Consider the following 19,947-nt stretch of genomic DNA (forward strand, 5'->3'; position numbering starts at 1 on the left):
GTTTTATTTATTGTTTTTTGAGATAGGGTCTCTGTAGGCTTGGCTGTCTTGGAGCTCACAAAGATCTGCCTCCTGAGTACTAGAATCAAAGGCTGCACCACCACCCTGGCAGATTTTTGTTGTTGCTGTTGTTGTTGTTGGTGGTGGTGGTTGTTGTTTTGTCTTGTTTCATTTTGTTCAAAAGGGTTTCTCTGTGTAGCAGGCTGGCCTGGAACTCACAGAGATCTGCCTGACTCTGCCTCCCCAGTGCTGGGATTAAAGGCGTGTACTAGCACTGCCCAGCTGGTTACTTTTTAAAAACATGATGGCATTTTCATATGTTTATCATTGTACTTGGTTATATTTGGCCTTTGTACCCTCCTTTATCCCCTCCTACTAATCATCTGCTGTGGATATCACTCTGTATGCTGTAAATGTGTTGCTCTGATTTGATTGATAAATAAAACGTTGATTGTCCAGTAGCCAGGCAGGAAGTATAGTATAGATGGGAAGAGGAAGGCTGAGTCAGGAGTCGCCAGCCAGACACAGAGGAAGCAAGATGTAAAAGTACCAGTAAGCCATAAGCCACATGGCAACTTATAGATTAATAGAAATGGGTTAATTTAAGATATAAGAACTAGATAGCAAGAAGCCTGCCATGGCCATACAGTTTATAAGTAATAGAAGTCTCTGTGTGTTTACTTGGTTCTGAGCAGCTGCAGGCCCAAGGGGGAATGGAGAAAACTTCAGCTACAATCATCCCTTCCCAAATATTCCTCTTTGGTTTTTATGTCCTCTATGTTTAAACGTAGATTTCCCCATGAGTGAAAACATGCAGTATTTGTCTCCCCGTTACTTTCTCCTGCTGTGGAATAATCTTATGCACACTGTAAAGATTTGTCACTTGAATTGGTTTAATAAAAAGCTGATTGGCCTTTAACCAGATAGGAAGTATAGGTGGGGTGACCAAACTAAGAATGATGGGATGGAGAAGGGTGGAAGCAAGAGTTGCTAGCCAGACACAGAGCAAACAGATGAACATGCCATGCTAATAAAGTACCAAGCCACATGGCAAACTATAGATAGAAATATGGTTAATTTAAAAATAAGAGCTAGTTAATAATAAGCCTAAGCTATTGCCTGAGCACTTTATAAGTAATATTAAGCCTCTTGAGTGGTTATTCGAGAACTCTCAGGCAGGAGAGAACCATCTGCTTACATTCTCCCTCAACTCTTTCTGTATTAGTTACTTTTTTGTTGCTATGATTAAAAATACCACAATCAAAAGCAACTTAGAGGCCAGGTGGCGGTGGTGCATACCTTTGATCCCAACACTTAGGAGGCAGAGGCAGGTGGATCTCTCTCAGAGGCAGGTGAGTTTAAGGCTAGTTTGGTCTACAGAGTTCAGTTCTAGGACAGCTAGGACTGTTAAACAGAGAAACCCTGTCTTGAAAAGACACACACACACACACACACACACACACACACACACACACACAAAGCAACTTACAGAAGAAAGAATTACTTTGGTTTATGGTTCCAGAGAAAAGAGACCATAACGATGGGGAAGGTGCCAGGCGGTGGTGGCACACGCCCTTAATCCCAGCACTTGGGAGGCAGAGCCAGGCCAGGGGGTTCTCTGTGAGTTCAAGGCCAGCCTGGTCTACAAAGCAAGATCCAGGACAGGCACCAAAACTACACAGAGAAACCCTGTCTCAAAAAAAAAAAAAAAAAAAAAAGAGTGAAAAAGAAAAGTGGGGAAGGCATGGCAAGCTGGTAGGTTACATTTTTATCCACACACAGGAAGCAGAGAGAAAGAGCCAGTACTGGAAGCAAGGCCAATTTTTAAGACTTCAAAGCTCACACCTCTACTCCCTTACCCCAGCGCACACTACCCCAGTACATACTTTTTCTATGTACTGGCTCTACCTCCTAAAGGTTCCATAATTTCCAAATAGCACTGCCGACTGGGGACCAAATGTTCAAATATATGGGGATATGCATTTCCATTGAAACCACTTACCCCTCCCCATGTAAAATATCTGTAGATGGTGCAACACTGTAATGAGTGTGAGGCTAGCCTGGTCTACATGATGAATTCCAGGTCAGCCATGGCTGTATGAGACTGTCTCAAAAACCAAAACCAAGAAAAATAAGACACAGAAATAAGTATCGTAAAGAAAATGATGTACAACTTTGACTAAAAGTTTTATTGTAATTGGATGTTTCCCATCCTATTTGTTCCCAAATACCCGATAGCCACTTGCCAAATAATTGACTCTGGGGCTTAATATAAATGATAAATGCTTAGCCAATAGTTCAAGCTCATTGCTAAATAGCTCTTATATTTTTAAGTTAACCCATATTCCTTATTTGCACTCTGCCCTGTGGTGTTACCTTTATTAGCATGGCACATTCATCTCCTTCCTCTGCTTCTGGCTTACAACTCCTGACTCTGCCCTTCTCCTCCCCATCATCCTTAGTTTGGTCGCCCCACCTATAGTTCTTGGGTAGCTACTGGCCAATCAGCGTTTTATTACACCTATTCAGGTGACAAATTTTTATGGTGTATAAGCGGATTATTGGACCACATTTGGCTACTGTTTTGTTGTTTTCCATTAAAGAACATAATGTAAAGAGAAGATAACTCATGGTGGGGAGTATTTGCAACTCTGGTCATTAAAGTCCATATATATATATATTTTTTTTTAAAATAATTTATTAATTTTTACTTTACTTGCATTGGTGCATTACCTATGTGAGGGTGTCAGATCTTGGAGTTATAGACAGTTGTTAGCTGCCATGTGGGTGCTGGGAATTGAACCCATGCCCTCTGGAAGAACAGTCAGTGAGTGCCCTTAACCGCTGATCTATCTCTCCAGCCCCATGAGTCAGTATATATTTTAGCCCTGTATCAAATGCTAAGAATGAATATTTTAGAAGGGTATTTTAGAATATTTTAGAGCCATAAAGCTTAGAGGTAAGAGCATTTTCTTGGCATCTTAAGGCCCTGGATTTATCCCTATTGCCACATTTAAAACAACAACAACAAGGGGCTGGAAAGATGGCTCAGTGGTTAAGAGAGATCCTGAGTTCAATCTCCAGCAACCACATGACATCTCACAACCATTTATAATGGGATCCAATGCTCTCTTCTGGTGTGTAGGTGTACATGCAGACATCACATAATATACATAAATAAATAAATAAATAAATAAATGTTTTAACAAAAAAAAAAACCCTACAGAGATTGCTCACTGATTAAGAATACATACTGCAGCCAGGCGGTGGTGGCACACGCCTTTAATCCCAGCACTCGGGAGGCAGAGGCAGGCGGATCTCTGTAGTTTGAGGCCAGCCAGGGCTACCAAGTGAGTTCCAGGAAAGGCGCAAAGCTACACAGAGAAACCCTGTCTCAAAAAACAAACCAAAAAAGAATACATACTGCTCTTAGAATTTGAGCTTAGTTCCCTTTACCCATGTTAGACAGATTATAGCTGTCTGTAACTCCAGTTCCAGGGGATTTGACACTCCCCCATAGGCCTCTGCAGGCATATGTACACAAACCCATAAGGGAGACACATAATTAAAAAATGGGTAAGTAAAAGTACTTAGTATGCATTTTTGTTCCATCCTTAAGGAGACTAAAGCAGAGTGATGACTTGAACCCAGGAGTTCATAGCCAGCCTAGACAACATAGTAAAACTGACTCAAAAGGAAAAAGAAGTAAAGCACGTTTTACAATAAAATAAATATAGTGAATACAGTGAACCTGTAGTCAGGGAATACAAATTAAGATCTCATAAAATTATACTGTTTTATGTCCACAAACGGCAAAAGGGTAACTTCCAGTGTGTGTCTTGGGAAGGCTATGGGGGGGAAATGAACGTGTTGGTGAAGTTGATAAATACTATAAACTGGTAACCCCTGGTTGGAAAGCAATGTGGCATTGTTCTGTATAGTTGGAAGTTATACTAGCTATACTTCATTGGTTTATACAGTTATTCAGCAAATCTTTAATATCTACAGTGTGTCAACTAGTGTTTGTTGTTGTTGTTTGTTTGTTTTGTGCTTCTGATGAATGGAAGACCAGATAAAATTAAATAGTTGAGTTGGGCATGGTGGCTGGTGGCTCATACTTTTTTAAGCCCAGCACTAGGGAGACAGTGGCAGCTGAGAGTTCCAGGCCAGCCTGGTCTATATATCAAGTTTCAGATCAGCATGGTAATCACAGTGAAATCTTGTCTTAAAACAAAATTAGATAATTTCAGTTTTTAGCATATGTGCTGCTAAAGGATGACATACAAACTAGAGCTTGGCATGTTAAAAAAAAAAAAAAAAGTAGGCGGTCAGTGCCATGGGGAAATGCTATGTAGTAGAGTTAAAAGAATTAAGTTAGCTGTTCAACAGTTCATTTTAGCTGAGACCTAAACTATACCCTTTTTCAGTTCTGTCTAATACACAAATTGTGAATTCTCTAGTTTGAAAATTATTTGTTATAGACAGTTTCTAGAATGTACTGGAAAGTCTTCATGGAAGTGTTACCAAATTATATCTATTACTCTTATACTTAAAGACTCTTTGTTTGTGAAGCCAAAATTAAATAAGATTGGCTAGAAAGCACTCTGTATTTTTAGCTTTCTAATAAACTACTAAGAAAAAGATCCGGCCAGGCAGTGGTGGTGCATGCTTTTAATCCCAGCACTCAGGATGCAGAGGCAGGTGGATCTCTGAGTTTGAGGCCAGCCTGGTCTACAGAGTGAGTTCTAGGATAGGCTTCTGTGGTGGTAATGTGTTCCCCAAAATATTGTGCACGCTAATAAACTTATCAGGGGTCAGAGACACAACAGCCACAATATTAAACATAGAGGATAGGCAGTGGTAGCGCATGCCTTTAATCCCAGAAAGCAAGCCTTTAATCCCAGGGAGTGATGGTAGAAAGCAGAAAGGTATATAAGTGTGAGGACCAGAAACCAGAAGCATTTGGCTGGTTAAGCATTCAGGCTTTTGAGCAGCAGTTCAGCTGAGATCCATTCTGGATGAGGACTCAGAGGCTTCCAGCCTGAGGAAACAGGATCACCTGAGGAACTGGCGAGGTGAGGTAGCTGTGGCTTGTTCTGCTTCTCTGATTTTCCAACATTGACCCCAATACCTGGCTCCAGGTTTGTTTTTATTAATAAGAATTTTTAAGATTCCTACTACAGGCTCCAAAGCTACACTGTCTCGAAAAACCAGAAGAGGGTGTGTGTGTGTGTGTGTGTGTGTGTGTGTGTGTGTGTGTGTGTGTGTGTAGATCCTTACATGGTAGACAGGCTTCAGCATTTATATAGTAGAGATACAATAGAGAATTCATTTTATGGTTAGAGATTTTTATGATTGAAAATGTGCTTAAAATGTTTTTAACAGAATAAAAATGGCATATTAATACCTGAGGGCAAAATTAAGGAGTTTTTGTTTTTGTTTGAGGAGGGGTGTTTAAGACAGAATTTCTCTGTATCCCTGGATGTCCTGGATCTCACTTTGTAGACCAGGCTGGCCTCAGATTCACAGAGATCCACCTGCCTCTGTCTCCTGAGTGCTGGGATTAAAAGTGTACATCACCACTGCCTGGCTAAGTTTAAATGAAATATTTTTTAAAAAGTATGAGGCATTGTGATTCTAGATTGCATTTGAGAAACATGGGTTTTGTTTTTATTTTTTTTAAAGCTTATTATTATTGCTACTATATTTTGGTTTCTTTTTTTAAAACAGGCTCTTACTGTGTGGCTATCCTAGAATCATTGTGTAGACCAGACCGGTTTGGAACTCAGATCTGCCTGTCTCTGCCTCCCAAGTGCTAGGATTAAAGGTATATGCCACCATGCCCAGCTCAATTTTTTAAAAAATTAGTCATTGTGTATATAATTGTGGAGGGAGATGGCTCACATGCCATGGTAATTCTGTGGAGGTGATGAAATAACTGGACTTGGTGCTCTCCTTCCTTTACATGGGTCCAAGGTATTGAACCTTTATAGGTTGGTTGAGCCATGTCACCAGCCTGTATATTGATTTTGACATAAGTTCTCATGCTGTAACCTAGCATGGCCTTACTTGTGATCTTCCTGCTTTAATTACAGACATACACCATAACAGCCAGATTATTTGATGAACATTTGTTAAATATATAGATTTATGTCCATTAACAACACACCCCCAACCCCTCAAAGGTGCCTTTTGTGTGTATATACACGCATGTGTGGAGGGCAGAGGACAACTTTGGCTGTTGTTCCTCAGGCACAATCCACCCCCACCCCCACCCTATCCCCCTACCCCCACTTTAAGACAAGAGTCTCTCACTGACCTAGAACTGGCCAAATAGACGGGGGGTGGGGTGGAGGGGGTGGTCTGTTTGCTTCTACCAGCCTGTTGAGAGCCACTGATTGCAAAAGTCCATGAAAGTATACAGTTTTGAATCAGTTGGCTGTCTCTCTTGTAAACTTGTGCGATAACAGCTAGGATTCTCCTCATTTACTCTGCATTTTCATGTTATGTGTACATATACTCTTCATCATTGCATCTCATTCTTATGGGCACACATAATTGTGGATAGTCTAGAAGATGGTTTCTTATTTAACTGTACAATTTTTATGAATAGAAACATACTAAAATATGCTTCATACTAGATCTATTGTTCCATGTGGACTGTAGACACTTAAAGGTCTTACTCTCCATCCTTAGCCACTGAAAAGGTGTCTTCATAGAATTTCCACAGAATAGAATTGCAGGTACCTGGCCTTGTTAGATCAAAACTTTTCAGAAGAATTATAATGAATCAGAAGTGATAGTGCAGGTGTCTGGCCTTGGTATATCTTAGTCTTTCAAGAGATCAGTAGCACGTATGTTTCCCTAAGCTTCCTCCACTAGCACCTCCCCACTCTGATTCAAATAACAATTAATACTTTGTACTTATTTCTACTCCAGTTTTTAATGCAAGATTTTAGGCTCAATAGACTAATTATATATAGGTCCTGAGATTCAGGTGACTAACAGAAAAAGGCTGTTAACTGACAACCAATCTGGATATTATAGCCAGAAAGTTTTACAACCTACAGTTGTTGTCAATCACTAATTAAGCTGACCAAGTCTTTACCAAGTGTGACTCTTATCAGAATACTTGTCCCTGAGAGTTTACTTTGTAGTTTTTACTAACAAGTTGTATATGCATGCATTGCTTGGGGGAACAAAGAGGAGGAAGAAGAAAAGACCTAGATAGATATGAGAAAACAGCCAGAAAAGAATTGATTGATGAGGATGGAGATGGAAAGAACTAGGTAGAATGATGATAGAACAGTGGAAGGGACTGAGAGCAGGAGGAACTGAGAGGAGCTAAGTATGAGAACAGAAAAGAAACTGTGTAGATAGGATTTACTGAGAATAATAAAGACTAAAGAATTTAGTGTGCTTAGATTCATTGAATATCCCTCAGATTAGAATCCTTAGCTGCTTGTAGCTTCTATTCTGGACCCTGGCAGAAATCCCCTCAAGGCAAGCAATTGGGGAGAATTTGTTACCAGCCCCCAGTCCTAGTTTTATAAGAACATGTTACCATGCCAGGGTTTCTCTTTTTTTCTTTTCTTTTTTGACCATTTCATATATACTTAAAATATAGCTGTTAGATCTCAGACTGCCCCTGTAGAAGGAATCGGCCACACTTGATATCTTGTCTAGTATATTCCCTAAACTATGTCTCTAGTAGGGTGGGGCAATAGGATTAATTTCCTAAATTACTGCCTTTTATTAACAGTGCCTTAAATTACTACCTCTAAATTACTGTATCTTATTTTATATCTTCACTAATCTGCTAAACTCAAAGATCCTTTCCCTTTATTATCATTGACACCACCTCTCCACCTCTAGGCAATGTGAAGCAGCACATTTAATCCCAGGAGGATCTCTGTGAGTTGCAGGAGGCCAGCCTGGTCTACATGCAGAATTCTAGGTCAGCCAGGATTAAATAAACCCTATCTAAAAAAAACTACACAAGGGTTGGGGATTTAGCTCAGTAAGGCCCTAGGTTCTGTCCTCAGCTAAAAAAAATAAAACAAAACAAAACAAAAGAACTACACAAAACAAAAAACAAAGATATCTACCTATATATAAATGTAAGGATTTTACTTTTTTTCTGGGATTAGTTGCTAAGTCTCTAACATTTTCTAGTTTATTCTGCTGTGAGTGGCTGGCATAATTAAAAGACTAATGAACTGAAATGTTTTCTGGCACATTTCTCCTGGAATTTTTAATATTTAAAACATATAATGCAGGGCTGGAGAACTGGCTCAGCAGTTAAGACCACTGTTCTTCCAGGGGACCTGGGTTCAATTCCCAGCACCCACATGACAGCTCACAACTGTCAGTAATTCCAAGATTTGACATCCTCACATAGATATACATGCTGGGAAAACACTAATGCACATAAAATAAAAAGTAATTTTAAAAAATGAAACATACAGTGCTGAATCCGGGTACATGAAAGGTACACTGACCCTAATGGGTTGGGGGGGCTTTATCAAGTCACTCAGCACCCATCACTACCAGTGACCCCTGTACTTTGCTCATACCACCTAATTTATTTGTTATACATGCACATATGTATGCAGTATAGCCTAAAAAACGCTTAATTTTCTTTCCTTAAACACACATCCGTTATTAACAAAACTCACTTTATATCAATTACTCTTGATGATCTGTCATTTCTGATCTTAACTTTAAAGGTAAATATAAAAGACCCCAGAGATGTTTTTCTTTCCCTTTCTTTCTCACAGTTTCTGGAGTCAAGGAACATCCCAGTGGTGTTAACCAAAACAAAAAACCCAAATTTGATTTATGCCTTTAATCCCAGCACTTCCGGAGGCAAAGGCAGGTGGATCTCTGAGTTCGAGGCCAGCCTGGTCTACAGAGCAAGATCCAGGACAGGCACCAAAACTACATAGAGAAACCCTGTTTTGGAAAAAACTCAACTAAGCTGGGTGGTGGCACACACCTTTAATCCCAGCACTTGGAAGGCGGGATTTCTGTGAGTTCAAGGCCATCCTGGGCTACCGAGTGAGTTCCAGGAAAGGCGCAAAGCTATACTGAGAAGCCCTGTCTTGAAAAAATGTAAGTTAACCCATTTATAGTGATCTTTCTGCCTAGTTATTGGTCATTCAGCTCTTTATTAAGCCAGTTAGAAGGTGCATTAGCAAAGACACATCTTCACAGTGCACAAAAAGATTATTCCACAACATTTCTTCTTTTTGTCCAAATAAAAAGAAAATATTTTAACTCTAACACAGTAAAACTATATATAATAAGAATAATTGTCAGGTATTGTCCAAAATAAAAAGGGAAGGTTTTAACTTTAACAAAATAAAACTATATACAATAAGAACAATTTTCAAGAAAGAATTAAATTTGCAATGTCTAGTCCATATGTATTTGGCAAATTTGGAGAAAGTACTATATTATCTATCCTGTGTTAGTCTAGAGTCCAAAGTTTTGTTGTTGTTTTTCTGGAACTGAGGACCGAACCCAGGGCCTTGTGCTTGCTAGGCAAGCACTCTACCACTGAGCTAAATCCCCAATGTGTGCGCGCGCATGCGCGCGCGCGCGCGCGCGCACACACACACTCACACTCACACACTCACACACACACACACACACACACACACACTCACTCTCTGAGGCAGGGTTTCTCTGTGTAGTTTTGCGCCTTTTCTGGATCTCGCTGGGTAGACCAGGTTGCCCTTGAACTCACAGAGATCCGCCTGGCTCTGCCTCCCGAGTGCTGGGATTACAGGCGTGCACCATCACTGCCTGGCCAATACCTAAATATTTTTATCATAGCTTATATTGCCAGCCTTAAAAATCTTTTTAGACCTTAAAACATTTCTTAAACAACTTAAGCTTTTATGTCTCCCAACGTATACATTTTACATATCTCTTGTAAGTTTCTTTTCTGAATTTAATAATAGAGAAAATTATAATTTTAACTATCTCATCTTAAACTCCATCAGAAACTCAATAAGAATGAAATACTACTTGAGTAAACAGGAAGTGCAGAGTAGACAACTTCTAAAACTAAAAAACAACAGAGACATTTGGCTGCCTGGATATTCACCCCAAGGATCCTCTGCAACAATGGGGCATCCATCTCCAGCCTACGATCCTAAAATATCTAATAGACTTTTCTGTGAAGAAAGAATTTTGAAGGACTGCCCTACCATGTCTTAGCAAAGTTCAGCCATTGCTGCCTTTTCTGTCCTGCTCTGTATAGTTTGGGCAGCATTCTGTCAGCAGTTGAGGCAAGAGCAGTTTCTTTGTTCAGTGGCTAAAGTTGCCACAAATAAAAGCAAACTCCATATGAAGGTTTTTGATCTTTTTTTAATTTATTTGTATTTCATATACAATGGTGTTTAGCCATGGGTGTTGGGTCTCCAGGAACTGGAGTTACAGACAGTTGTGAGCTGCCATGTGGGTGCTGGGAATTGAAACAGGGTCCTCTGGAAGAGCAGTCAGTGCTCTTAACTGCTGAGCCATCTCTCCAGCCTCACCCCCATCATCTTTTTTGTTTTGTTTTGTTTTATTTGTTTGTACCTTTCTTTGGACTCACTCTGTAGCCCAGGCTGGCCTCGAACTCACAAAGATCCGCCTGCCTCAGCCTCCCAAGTGCTGGGATTAAAGGCGTGCGACTAAAATATATTTTTGTATGACCTTGAAAACATACCTGACATTACAGTAAGTTTGATTGTTATAGATGACTATTAACCTGTATTTCTTTATTATCCTAAATAGCTTTCAAAGACTAAAACTTTACATTTTTAAATTAGCTACATAGGTTCAATACCTTAAGAGTAGAAACATACAGTATAACAAAAATAACCGTAAATTTGTATCCTTTTGTAACCACTGAGCCATCTCTCCAACTGGATTATTGATGTTTTAAAATGCATTTTTCCTTTGTGTTTAATGAAAGTTATTTATTTACCTATTTTCAACTTCAGGTTCTTTGTAATTTTAGTCAGAGTACTGAAAAAAAATAATTGTCTCTGGTTTTTTTGAAACAGGGTTTCTCTGTGTTGTTTTGGTGCCTGTCCTGGATCTCACTCTGTAGATAAGGCTGGCCTCAAACTCACAGAGATCTGCCTAGCTCTGCTTTCCAAGTGCTGAGATTAAAGGCCTGTGCTACCACAGCCGAGTGAGTGTAATTCTCTTAAAAGAACCAGAGTTCAGAGCCAGGCGGTAGTGGCACACGCCTTTAATCCCAGCACTCCGGAGGTAGAGGCAGGCAGATCTCTGAGTTCGAGGCCCACCTGGGCTACAAAGTGAGTTCCAGGAAAGGCACAAAGCTACACAGAGAAAACCTTGTCTTGAAAAACAAAAAGCCAGAGTCTAGTTCCCAACACCCATGTCAGGCCACTCACAAACTGACTTCAGTTCTAGGAAATCCAACACCTCTGGCTTCTGATCTCCTAAGCACAACTGGCCCCTATATAACCTAATTAAAAATAATAAAATTTTAAAAAATGTGGTCTTCCCCAAATCTTGTCTTATCAACAGTCCTGATAAATTGTCTGTGGTGTTCTGTATAATTACTGTCAAGGGATTAACCCTAAATGAGCGAGTTGTTTTATAAGCTGGCTAGAAACTCCACTGTTCAGTGCATGAACATGCCTATCCCACAGCTCAATAGCAAGAAACCAACTAGTGCCCAGAAAAGCAAACTGTAGGTTATCAGTTGTGCTTTTGTTTTTCATCAGAGATTCTTTTGGCAGTAGAATTTTTCTGAATCATTTGTATCTAGTGGTACATTTAACGACTTACAAAATTTGTTGAGGTTTTCTATTCTGTCAGTTTAGTCTGTTCACATGTACTAGTTTATAACTGTTCATATATTTTTTTTCACCTTTTTAAACAGTTTTGTTTTGTTTTGTTTTGTTTTTTTGTTTTTTGGTTTTTTTTTTGTTTGTTTTTTGTTTTTTTTTTTTGAGCCTAGGATCGAACCCAGGGTCTTAGGCTTGCTAGGCAAGTGCTCTACCACTGAACTAAATCCCCAACTCCCCTTCAAACTTTGACTTCCATTTTAAAGTTAAGGCATTCCTAAAGTATCCTGTGTTGGTTGAATTCAGCAGTCCCTCTTACAATCTCTTAGCAGCTGTTGTTTGCTCATCACCATTCAAAAACATTAAAGTCAGTACAATACCATACAGAATACAGACTCCCATGTATTTTCCATTTTTATGTGACCTTTTTTGTTGGTTGTTTTTTGAGACAGGGTTTTTCTGTAGCTTTGCACCTTTCCTGGAACTCACTTTGTAGACCAGGCTGGCCTTGAACTCACAGAGATCCATCCACCTGCCTGTGCCTCCCAGCAATACTTTATTTTTTCTTTAAAGACTTTATTTTAGCAGTGGCAGTAGCCTCACCCCTGTACAATGAACTGGCCAGCCTGAACGACTGTAGGATCCTTGTACAGAACAACTTTTCTTAGCTTTCTCAGGCCCTGTGTTTAGGTATTTGAGCTTCCATGTTGGACACCATATGTACATGGATTTTTCTTTGGGACAGCAGCACAGAAATAATTACATGCAGACTTTTTTTTTTGTTTGTTTGTTTTTTTTGTTTTTCGAGACAGGGTTTCTCTGTGTAGCTTTGCACCTTTTTCCTAGAACTCACTTGGTAGCCCAGGCTGGCCTCGAACTCACAGAGATCCTCCTGGCTCTGCCTCCCGAGTGCTGGGATTACAGGCATGCGCCAACACCGCCCAGCTACATGGAGACTTATTAAGAAAGCTTGGCCTATAGCTTAGGCTTGTCCTAGTAGCTCTTATAACTTAAACTGAGTTCCAGGAAAGGTGCAAAGCTACACTGAGAAACCCTGTCTCAAAAAACAAAAACAAACAAACAAAAGGTAGCCCATTTATATTATTATGCGTTTTGTCTCAAAGCTTTTTACCTCTCTTCCATCTTGTATCTCCTTTTCCTCTTCATGTCTTCTGGTGTCTCCCACACGTAGATTCATAGTCTCTTTCTGCCAGGAAGTCCCGCCTAACCTCTTCCTGCCTAGCTATTGGTCATTCAGCTCTTTATTAAACCAGCCAGAAGGTGCCTTGGGAAAGGCACATCTTCACAATGTAGAAAAAGATTATGCCACAACGTAGTTCTTTATGACTTACCAAATTATACTGCTCTGTGAAAAACCCTTTCTGTACTGTCTGGACTTCTTCCTTTCTCCACGTGTCCAGAATTGTTACCCTAGATACTCACCTATTCCAATGTGCTTTCTCCTACAGAGCAATATCCAGGACAGGCACCAAAACTACACAGAGAAACCTTGTCTTGGGGGGTGAGTGGGGAGAGAGACAGAGAGAGAGAGTTAGTTAGTTAGTGAAAGACAGAAGGGGGTGCTTAGGCCTATAGGAAATGATTGTGCAGGAAGAGAGAAAGGGTAAGATGGAACTCGCTTTTTATAGGTTTCCCCCCCTGCACATGTGCATATGGGCTTATTCTGTGGAACGTCATTCTGTATGCTGTGAATATGGGTTGCTCTGATTGGTTGATCAAATGTTGATTGGCCAGTAGCCAGGCAGGAAGTATAGGTGGGGCAAGCAGACAAGGAGAATTCTGGGAAGAGGAAGGACTGAGTCAGGAGTCACCAGCCAGACGCAGAGGAAGCAAGATGATGACAAGGCAGAACTGGGAAAAGGTACCAAGCCATGTGGCTAAACATATATAAGAATTATGGGTTAATTTAAGGAGAGAGTATGACCATACATTTTTAAAGGTGGTTTTTTTTTTGTTTTTTTTGTTTGTTTGTTTGTTTTGTTTTTTTTTTCAGTTTATGTGTGTAAAGATTTTCCTTCCGTGTATGTATGTGCACTGTGTACCTAGTGCCAGAGAGTTCAGAAGAAGGTACTGAATTTACAAATGGTTGTGAGCCAGTGTATGGTGTCTGGGAATGGAACCCAGGTCCTCTGCAAGAACAAGTGCTCTTAATTACTGAACCATTTCTCCAACCTCTTGAACTTTGAGAGAGAGAGAGAGAGAGAGAGAGAGAGAGAGAGAGAGAGAGATTTATTTTGTAGGGGTGTATGTGTGTGCCATGGGTAAATAAGAAGGTTAGAGGACAACTTTCAAAAATCTGTTCTCAGCCAGGTTTGTTGGAACAAGCCATTAATCCCAGCACTTAAAAGAGTCAGAGGCAAGCAGATCTCTGAGTTTGAGGACAGCCAGGACTACATAGAGGGACCCTCCTGTCTCAAAGAAAAAAAAAACAACAACAACAATAACCCAAGACAACAATTAAATCTTCTTTTGCTGGGGGATGATTTTCTGTATGCTGTGAATATGTTATTCCCATTGGTTAATAAATCAGCTGCTTTAGCCTATGACAAAGCAGCTTAGAGGCACATGGGAAATCCAAGGAGAGAGAAAGGAAGGAGAAAGGCGGAGCCTGGGGAGAAGCCAGCACTGCCAAGAGAAGCAAGATGTGAAAGTACTGGTAAGCCACAGCCATGTGACAACTTACAGATAATAGAAATGGGCTAAGTTACAAGAGCTAGCTAGCAAGAAGCCTGCCACAGGCCATGCAGTTGGTAATTAATATTAAACCTCTGAATGTTTTTGGTTTTTTGAGACAGTGTTTCTCTGTAGCTTTGCGCCTTTCCTGGAACTCACAGAGATCAGAGATCCGCCTGCCTCTGCCTCTGCCTCCCGAGTGCTGGGATTAAAGGCGTGCACTACCACCGCCCGGCTAAATGATTATAAGTGTCTGAGGGACCTACTGGGCTGGGTGGGACCCCAGGAACTCAGGACCACAGGGGCGGGAGGCATCAGAGAACCTTCCGACTACATTCTTTTCTTTTTCCACTGTGTAGATCATAAGGATTGAACCCAAGTTATCAGGCTTGGCAATAGGTACCTTTACCTAATGAGTCTTTTACCTCTGTCTCCTACATGCTGAGATTACACACATGCACCATCCATCACACCTGGTGCTGGGGTCATTAAAACCTAGGGCTTCATAGGTGCTTGGCAAGTACTCAGGCAATTTGTTTCAACACTAACGTTTTTAAAGTTCATTTCCCATTAAGTAATTCTTTGTTATATGTTACAGATTTATTCAAAGTATTGATATGCTAAATGGGCTTTGAAATTGCAGTGGTTTATTTCTTCCCTCCCCCAGTCCTAGTCATACATGGATGCCCTTTATATCCTGGATAGACCACTCTGAGCCTCTGCAGCTTCATTTTTTGCCATCTATATATATTACCTTTACCTTGCTTGAGCCTTTGTAATGCTTTGTGCAGAACTTCTTCAGGAAAGGAAGAAAAAGTAGAAGGAACAAGAGCAAGCTGTTTTGTGATTTTAATATACTATGGTCAGAGTAAAGTGAATATTCTTTTTTTGTTTGTTTGTTTGTTTTTCAAGACAGGGTTTCTCTGTGTAGCTTTGCGCCTTTTTCCTGGAACTCACTTGGTAGCCCAGGCTACCATTCACAGAGATCCGCCTGGCTCTGCCTCCTGAGTGCTGGGATTAAAGGTGTGCGCCACCACCGCCTGGCTAAGTGAATATTCTTTAGAACTGGTTGAGGTTTTCTCTGACTAGTATACAATCAGTTTGGTTAGTTGGTTGCTTGGGTTTTGGTTTTTCAAGACAAAAGTTTTTTTGTGTAGCCCTGTCTGTCCTGGAACTCAGGACTGCCTTTGCCTCCTGAGTGTTGGGATTAAAAGCATGTGCTGCCACCTACCACTACCCAGCTCAGTGGTTGGTTGGTTGGTTGGTTGGTTGGTTGGTTGGTTGGTTTTGTTTTTATTTTGAGACAATGTAGATGGATTTTCTTGTACCCACAGCCCCCCAAGTCATGGCACAGAGACTTATTAATTGCTCAGCTTATATTGTAGGCTTGTCTCAACTAGCTCTTGTAACTTTAATTAGCCCATTTGTCTTAATCTACGTTTTTGCCTTATGGCTTTTTACCTCCCTTCCATCTTGAACCTCCTGTTTTCTCTTCATTTCTTCTGGTATCCCTCCTGCGCTTAGATTCTTCACCTCTTATCCTCTCTGCCCAAAAATCCTGCCTAACTTTTTCCTGCTTAGCTATTAGCCATTCAGCTCTTTATTAAACCAATCAGAAAGTGCCTTGGCAAATATACATCTTCACAGTGTACAAAATGATTATTCCACAACAGGACAAAGTTCTATTACATACACAACAAAACAAGGTCCTCTACCTGGGCTACACCTCACAGAGATCCATCTGCCTCCTGGGTGTTGCTATTAAAAGTGTACACCACCATGCCCAGCAATATGGTTAGTTTTTAATGACTGTTCCACATACATTCAATGAAGATCAGTGAAAGGCATATATCTTTTACTTAAACTTTGTATATATTTGTTTTAATACTTAATGTGGTCTAAGTAAACATCTTTGGTTTTTTCGAGACAGTTTCTCTGTGACGCTTTGGAGCCTTTCCTGGAACTCACTTTGTAGACCAGGCTGACCTCAAACTCAAAGAGATCCATCTGACTCTGCCTCCTAAGTGCTGGGATTAAAGGTGTATGCCACCAACCGCCTGGCAAGTAAATGTCTTTTATTCAGCACTCAACTTGAGAAACAGTGATTAAATACCTCTGGCACCTCCTTATAGTTCTTTCTCTTCATTTCCTCACAGATATATATGTTTACTGTCTTGAACTTGGTATTTTGTACTCCATGAACTTAACATAGTAATGCGTAGGATTGTTCAGCCTTCCCAAAGCTAAAAAATTTCTTCTGTCAAAAAGTTTGTAGTCCCTGGAAGGATGTTGGGAATTGGCCAAAGAAATATTTGCATTTGTTTAATACATATCAAGTTAGATTAGAAGAGCTTTGTCTCTAAATTGATAGTTATCTAAAACATGTAAAGTATAAATATATGAGGCAGATATGTTGTCTTACCTTTGAAAAATACCTAAAAATTAGATAGTGATGCCACTGGTAGTTTTTTTTTACACAAATTATATGCTTTGACCAATTAGGTAAGTCGGAAACCTTGATGTAAAAAGACCCAGTAATTGGCATTTCAGAATTACCTTTGATGGCTACTTGGAGAAATGGTTGTATTTAAAAAAAAAAAAAAAAAAAAAAAAAAAAATCGGGCTGGAGAGATGACTCAGAGGTTGAAAGCACTGGCTGCTCTTCCAGAGGTCCTGAGTTCAATTCCCAGCAACCACATGGTGGCTCACAACCATCTGTAATGAGATCTGGCGCCCTCTTCTGTATACATAATAAATAAATAAAGTCTTTTTTTTTAAAAAAAATCTGTGGTCATATGACAGATTAAAAAATCTTTAAAGGACTTAACAAAGGCTAAGTAATGTTTAGGCAGTGATGAATTAAATTAGTGTCTAAGTCGACCTTAAGGATTCCACTGCCCAGATCGTGGTTTGATATAGCCAGTCGCACTTAGATAGGACGGTTACCTCTTCTAATTATGTTTTTTCTTCTTTTATAGATTGGTACACTCAAGTGGCCTTTTTAATGATTGAGGAATGGTGGAGATGGACCCAAATTAGAAATCAATTTCTTCAATAAGGCAATAGAAGATTCTTCATATCACTTCTGGAAGCTCAGTTCAGTTTTGGGAAGGAGAACAAGTGAAATACAGAAAATTGATAAGAAGAAACCCTCATTTTGGAACTCTCCTTCTTGACCCTTGTCTTTTCTACTTTTAATTTTGTTTTGAATTTATAAATAGTAAAGACCAAAGAAATAGGATACATATTTAGAAGCTTTATACCAAGAAATTTGCCTTGAAAGCTGCTATTCTGTGGCAGGAGAGATAGATCAAGTTTCTGTCTGATTCCTTTAAAAAAGTCAAAATTAAAAAAAAAAAAAAAAAACAAAAACCCCACCAAAATAAGATTTCTTGTATCTTTAGATTTTGAAGTTTAAGACAGATAAAAGAATATATCTGCACACTGTATTAAGCAGTTGTGTAAGATAATGAGATTTGTGTTTTAAAGGCTTTTGTCGTGAATATTTTGCCACTGGAATTGATTATTCAGAAGATCTGTTGTAGTGCTTTATTGTTACATTTTTGATCTATCACCTTGATGACATTTCTTACCCACACCTGAGACCACCTGTCTTTCTAGCTATGATCTTGTTATGAACAGTATTTGCACTCACTGTGCAAATGTCCGTGTTTTGCGTATTTAAGCAACATCATAGTGCCATTACTCAGGGAAGTTGAATGAGGTGAACGTAGACATAGCTTTTCCCCCTTTCCCCCCTTTTTTAAATGTAACAAATAACTTTTTATGTTCCCCTTCCCCCTTCCCCTCCCCCTTCCCCCTTTGAAAACGTGTCAGGAACTAGATAGTTCAGGATGAGTAATTGAGAGGATTAAGAGAGTGAGCCACACAGAGCTGGGCTTCTTTGTGCTTCATCACAAGGCGTGCTGCTGGCCAGGCTCCTTAAGCACCCTTTTTACAAGAAAACCTCTGGAAGACACAGCTGGCAACTTTGGAAACAGGACCACAGAGGTGACACTCTGAGGGTAAATATCATCCATGCGTCTGTAGGAGAAAACAGACATGGGTATATGCCATAAAAAAAATGTTAATGCTGTGAAGTGTTAATTTTGGAGAAATTTAATTTAATTTTGGGTACATTAGTGAATCTCTGAGGAAAACTAATACAAGTTGGTGTGTGAGGAAATGTTTGTAAGGTAAATGGAAAGTTCTTGAGGTTCTATAGCGGTGGTTCTCAACCTTCCTAATGCTGTGTTCCTTGAATACACTTCCTCATGGTATGATAACCTCCCTAACCATAACTTACTTTCTTTGCTACTTTATAACTAATTTTGCTGCTATTATGAATCATAACGTGAATAAATATCTGATATGCAACCCTTGTGAATTGTCCTCCCCTACAGGGTTTGTGACCCATAGGTTGAGACCAGTGTTCTGTAGGTACCTACTGATTTGGGGGTTCGTTTGTTTGGGGGTGTTTTTCGAGGCATGGTTTCTCTGTAGCAGTTCTTGCCTTGTAAACCAAGGTTGACCTTGAACTCACAAAGATACATTTGTCTCTGCCTCCTAAGTGCTGAGATTAAAGGATGCACTACCAGGCCTAGCTTCTACTGTAAATTTTTTTAAATAGGTGTTTGTTTAATTTTTACGCTAAAACTCAAGAATACATTTGTTTTCTTCATATAACTTCCCACATTACCATCGTGTGTGTGTGTGTGTGTGTGTGTGTGTGTGTGTGTGTGTGTGTGTGTGTATTTTCATGGTCACATAAAACAGTAGGAAATCATTGCTTTTGTTACAGTTCTTAAGATTTGGAATCTTTTTCTCTCTGAGACAGGGTTTCTCTGTGTAGCTTTGATGCCTGTCCTGGACGCTGTAGTCCAGGCTGGCCTCAAACTCACATAGATTCACCTGCTTCTGCCTCCCAAGTGGTTGGATCAAAGGTGTTGATGTGTCACCACTGCCAGGAGAGATTTGGAATCTTGGAAGTACTCTGTAGACAAATTCAGAGGTTAGGTCTTTTGTAAAGGATGATTGTAGATTAGATTGTAGATTAATCACAGACTCCTTTATGTCATGCATGAGTGATTTGTGTTGTTTCTTTTAGATCCTGGCCATGAGGTTGAATGCCTCATCTTGCTGAAAAGACACTGGACCTAAATGGCGCAGCATGACTTTGTTCCTGCTTGGCTAAATTTCTCAACGCCACAGTCAGCTAAGGTACCCTCTTCCATTTCTGTGGTAACTACCCTAACATACCAGTTCTTCTCCTTCTGATTGGTGTGTGGCTTCTGTTTCAGGTTTCAGGCTGTGCTGCTGTTCTTGTTTTCCTTCTTTTGAAGGGACCCAGTTTTGTCACCCAGAACCCATAAGATAGCTGAAAACCTTCCATAGGGGATCTGATCTCTTAGGCACCTGGCATGCATGTGGTATTGCA

General features: G+C 40.0%; 1 protein-coding gene across 4 annotated transcripts in view; it reads left to right on the plus strand.

Annotated features, from left to right (window-relative positions):
* Positions 1–19,947, plus strand: part of Gpbp1l1 (GC-rich promoter binding protein 1 like 1) — a 52,443-nt gene that overhangs the window by 8,728 nt on the left and 23,768 nt on the right. For all 4 annotated transcript variants that reach the window (XM_036178834.1, XM_036178833.1, XM_036178838.1 and 1 more), the window contains exons 2-3: positions 17,489–18,535; positions 19,618–19,730. In XM_036178834.1, coding sequence (XP_036034727.1) covers positions 19,671–19,730 — 60 coding nt within the window. In that variant the 5' untranslated portion in view covers positions 17,489–18,535; positions 19,618–19,670. The remainder of the gene's footprint in view (positions 1–17,488; positions 18,536–19,617; positions 19,731–19,947) is intronic.

The sequence above is a fragment of the Onychomys torridus genome, chromosome 2, assembly GCF_903995425.1.
Source record: "Onychomys torridus chromosome 2, mOncTor1.1, whole genome shotgun sequence".
Classification (NCBI taxonomy): Eukaryota; Metazoa; Chordata; class Mammalia; order Rodentia; family Cricetidae; genus Onychomys; species Onychomys torridus.